Here is a 4,631-nt window from a genome sequence, read left to right on the forward strand (position 1 = left end):
CTGGTTAAAGAAGGTCTAACATGTATTGAGGTTAATTAGGAGGCTAGAGCAATATGTGAAACCGGCCAGCAAATACATGCCTTTGTTAGTGAATGAAAAAATAAAGGGAGAATCCAAGATGAGTCGAATAGAACTAAGTGTGGGGATCCACCACTTTCACAAGAAGGTAAAGCTGAAAATGACGCCTTAGCTACCCTTTCTCCAATTCCAATTGGTTTCGTGGCGGTACAAAATGCCAAAGTCCTCCAAAAGATAATGCGGCGAATGTATGAACGCACAAAACTATATGGAAAAAGTTATATCGAAAAAAAAAGTTATGAAGAAGCACTTGGCATTTGCGTGAAGAAAAACTAATTTCCGATGTAGAACAACAAAAGTGGTTTGAACAATTCCCCCTTTCCTTACCCTACTAAACATACATTTGTCTGTCTTTTGTTATTTTATATATAAAAAAAACAATTAATGGCTTTCATCACCTTTGAAAATTTCTCTCCAAAACTGGGTGTATGTTCGCTAACTTTTTAATAAGTTGATCGTTTAATTCTCTAAATCCAACGTGCTCTTTTGTCAATAGAGCCACAAAATATAATTAATTAATGGTTTGCTAGCTTCTTAATGAGACAAATGCGATTTTTCTGGTAAAAATTTGAACCAAAACCAAGTCCGTATATTTGTGGACCATTCCACTTGAGCTGTATATGTACTGAAACGCCTTTTATAACTTCAGTGTCCATGAGTTTAACAGAGCTTAATCTAGCTTTGGGCCGGCTCATTTTCTTCAACGATTTCATTTTAAACTTGAACAAACTTGAACTTGACTTGTTTATAAGCGAGTCAAGCTTGAGTTGAGTTTAACGGTCGAATGAGTTCGAGTTGAGACTAAATTGGCTAGACTCATTGAACATCCTTAGATCAAGTTACTGTTCACATGAGCAAATCCTGATTGTAAGAACATGTGGGATAGAGGTGTCAATGAGTTGCAGCTATTTGGATCAGCAGCCTGAATATGAAACAAAGAATTGGAATTGATGCAAAAGTATTCAAACGTTAATCAGAGATTCAGAGTCAGATTTGACACCAACCGAATTACGTCCATATTTGTCTAATGTCAAGATCCAAATAAATCTAAACATCTAATTCTACTCAAAACTCTGTTTTGGTTTTGATTACATAGACATGTGAGTCTGAACCGGACAAAGACTGAAAAGTCAAGTTATTCTCGCCATAAATCCTACATTCAAACAGTTTATATCTCCAAAGATAGCAAAAGAAAGTTTATCTAGATAATTAAAGCAAGGAAAGAAAAGTTACGGGTACAGAATAGACGTCAACTACAATGATACCCAGAATATAACTTCTAGTTGGACTTGTGTGTTATAGTGCCTAATGAAGCCAGAAAAATTTCAGAACGAAAGACAATAGACAGTCTAGACTGAAGGGCTAATCACTGCCTTCACTAAGAGCGAGGCCACCGTCCTCTTGATCCGTGCTGTCTTGGGGCTCCCCATCGTTCTGTTTCTTCATCTTCTCTTCCTTTGCCTTCTTCATGAACTCAATCACCTTCTCGACGCAAGGAGTCTTTCTCTGTTTTTCAAGCATCGTTCTCGGCATCAGCTTCTCCGCAACATCAGCCGGAGTCACTTCCACCTTTTCAATCTCGATCAGCTCCTGGACGTCAGCAAACAGAGAGTGGGATTCCAAATCCAAGAAGTTGTTGGCAAGAACAGTAAAGCCCTCGTAGGTGCAGTAAGACATCTCGATGTGCTTGTCCATCCTGCCAGTCCTGATCAATGCACGATCCAACTTCTCAATGTGGTTGGTGGTGAAGATTATGAGCCTCTCCTCTCCACATGAAGACCACAAACCATCGATGAAATTGAGCAGTCCTGATAGAGTCACCTTGCTCTCCTCCTTCTCCGGGGATTCCATTCCCGGACGTTTCGGCCCCTGGGCCTCTGATGAGCCTTCTTCTGACGTTTTCTTCTTCTTCTTCTTCCGGTCGGCCGTGAGATCCACGCTGCAATCTATATCTTCGATGACGATGATTGACTTGCTGCTTGTTTCAATCAAGAGCTTCCTCAGATCTGTGTTGTTCTTTACTGCGGTGAGCTCCAGATCGTAGACGTCATAGTCCATGTGCTTGGCTATGGCCGCAATCAAGGTAGACTTGCCCGTCCCCGGCGGTCCATGGAGCAAGTAACCACGCTTCCACGTTTTCCCGATCTTCCGGTAATAATCCTTCCCGTTCTTGAAGAAATCAAGGTCTTCCAAAATGTCAGCTTTCTTCGCATGGTCCATGGCCAGTGTGTCGAAGGAGGAAGGGTGATCGAAGGTGACGGGACTCCATGCCTTTTTCTTGGATGAAAATGAGTATTCATTGTCTCTGCTTGGCGTGTTAGTGAACAGCTTCCGCCGTCTGTTCTTCACCTCAATGGCCTTAGCCACTTCGAAGACGTGCTTTAGGTAGGAGTTTATGATCAGGTCCCTGTAACGCTTGTTGTAAGTGAGGACATAGTGCCTGTCACGGCGACCAAGCAAAGGAAGCAGATGAGAGAGCAGCCATTGATTCAACCACGAGCAAATGTCCAGAAAGTCTTGGCCCGTCGGAACCCTTTCGAACGGAATCAGTGCTGAATCGATTTTGACAACTAAAAAACAATTGAAAAAGAAAGCTTTTTTCTGCAAAGACGTGAAAGTAAAAATGAAAGCTATGTAGGACATTTTTTTAATAAATTACTAAAATGCCGTTCCTTTCTTTATTTGTGATGGTTATTGTAGTGTTTTTTTTTTCATTTAAGTTTCCAAATGAATACAATACTATGTTTTTGGGGACCATTTGCATATCAAATGTACGCTTGCAAGTATTGTAATCACAACCTCTGCAAGTGTGCATTAAGAAACAACAAATCCAAGCGCGTAAAAAAACCACCAAAATAAAGCGAGCAATTTAAAAATGGTCGTTTGCTCAAGACAAATCTTCTAAATACTTTTAGACGAAAGCGTGCAGTTCTTAACTCAACTCAAAAGGAAGTAGCTTTTATATATGCTCCTATACCATAAAAGGAGAATTTGATTTGGAGTATGTAGACATCTCATCACTACCGACACAACTGTGGATTAATGAGTTAATGAAAAAAAAAAGAAAAAAATGGCTTCGGTTCTCTTTCAAGGAGTGAGATTAAGTTATCAACCTTTCTATTCACCTGAAAATCGATTCCTTAAAAGCAAGTCATAAGAAGAAAAAGAAAAAGCATATAATTTTGTGTTTTTTTTTCTTGAGATAGAAATGTCCGGCAGATCATTTTAGTGTGATAACATACCTGCGTTCCTCGGCCTCGCGGTCGTAGTAGGAGGAGGAGCGGTAAGAAGTGGTGTGGGATGACCACCAGACGGTGATCCCCTGGAACTTGTCCGTGATCTGTTGGTGCTCGTCCATGCTCAATTTCAAGTTCTCCGTGTCGTTGTCCAGATTGGCTCTCATCTTGCGGGCGGACTTGGAGGTGTTGGCGGCCAGGTAGACGGTGATAAGCTCGAATATCTTGGTGGTGGTAAGGTACCAGCGCTCCTGTCCCATCTCGTCGATCCGGATCTCTGCGTACGGGTACAGCAGATCGAACAACCTGTGCGACACCTTCATCAACAGACTTTGGGGAGAGAAAGGGAGATAGTCTTTCGCGAAGGCAGCCATGAACATGAAGGACGCGAGGACGGAGCCCCAGCTGGTCCATGTCATTCCACTCTCCATTGGCAAACCAAGATATTCTCTTCCTTGCCTGCCTGCTTTCAGAGATAGCCAGTAGGCACCCCTTTTTATATGAGGGCAGGAGAGATCGTAGACGACACCAGGTGGCTTCCCCGAAGTTTGATCTTCTGCGTATCTGAAAGAACTTTTGGGTCACGTATATATCAATGTTTTCACCTAACAAAGTTATTTGGAATATTATATATTTCTATGTGAACGTACGAGCCCTACGGAGCCCTAAGGAAAAGTCGAATGTTTCTTGGGCTTGAAGTCATTGACACTAATATCTTAATATTTTCATATTGCAATATTAATGAAAAATTGTGTTTAAAAAGCACGGAATTTTTTTTTTTAAAAAAAATAACAATAATTTCACGCATGTACCAAGAAAGAGCGTTGGTCGTATCCGAACGAACCTTCCCTGGCTATTTATTTTTTAATAATAAGAGGCCGTGTGGAGGGTCCAAAACAACACAGCAAAAACACTCGGTTGGGTGATATATATATATATATATGGGCGGTGTTGGTGTTGACGGCATAGTGTTGATGACGTAACTATGATGTCAATGTGTGACCAATTGATTGTTGTAACTTTCAATACTTGGAAGACGCAGTCATGGTGGTCTGTAATTTTATTATATTCTTTTGACGAAACACGACCGATTGGTGTTCTCGGACAAACTGGTCGGTCTCATATGTTGGAAAGTCTACACTTACGTGGAATCCAATGGATGTGCCCCACAATGCCTTAAGCCAAAAGTCCAATGTTACGTGGGGTTGAAGTCATTGTTACTGATATTGTAATCTTGCCAAAAATATTGCCATATTAAAGAAAAAAATGAGAATTAACTAAAAAAAAGTGATAAAATATGTGTTTTCTTAAAGAAGA

At 40.8% G+C, this 4,631-nt stretch overlaps 1 protein-coding gene across 1 annotated transcript; it reads right to left on the reverse strand.

Moving 5' to 3' along the window:
- Nucleotides 1–1,261: 1,261 nt before the first annotated feature.
- On the reverse strand, nucleotides 1,262–3,867 carry LOC116255558 (AAA-ATPase At3g28580-like). The gene is made up of 2 exons (XM_031631423.2): nucleotides 3,321–3,867; nucleotides 1,262–2,518 (listed from the first exon to the last, which is right to left on the reverse strand). Exons 1-2 carry the CDS (start codon nucleotides 3,743–3,745, stop codon nucleotides 1,441–1,443), a joined length of 1,503 nt encoding a protein of 500 aa, XP_031487283.1. The 5' UTR covers nucleotides 3,746–3,867; the 3' UTR covers nucleotides 1,262–1,440.
- Between the last annotated feature and the right edge of the window lie 764 nt (nucleotides 3,868–4,631).

This window comes from Nymphaea colorata, chromosome 6 (assembly GCF_008831285.2).
Source record: "Nymphaea colorata isolate Beijing-Zhang1983 chromosome 6, ASM883128v2, whole genome shotgun sequence".
NCBI classification, from domain to species: Eukaryota; Viridiplantae; Streptophyta; class Magnoliopsida; order Nymphaeales; family Nymphaeaceae; genus Nymphaea; species Nymphaea colorata.

Coding starts and splice junctions, on each gene's coding strand:
- LOC116255558 (XM_031631423.2), bottom strand. CDS start 3,745: ATGGAGAGTGGAATGACATGGACCAGCTGGGGCTCCGTCCTCGCGTCC. Junction 2,519..3,320: donor CGCGAGGCCGAGGAACGCAG/GTATGTTATCAC, acceptor TCGCCGTGACAG/GCACTATGTCCTCACTTACA.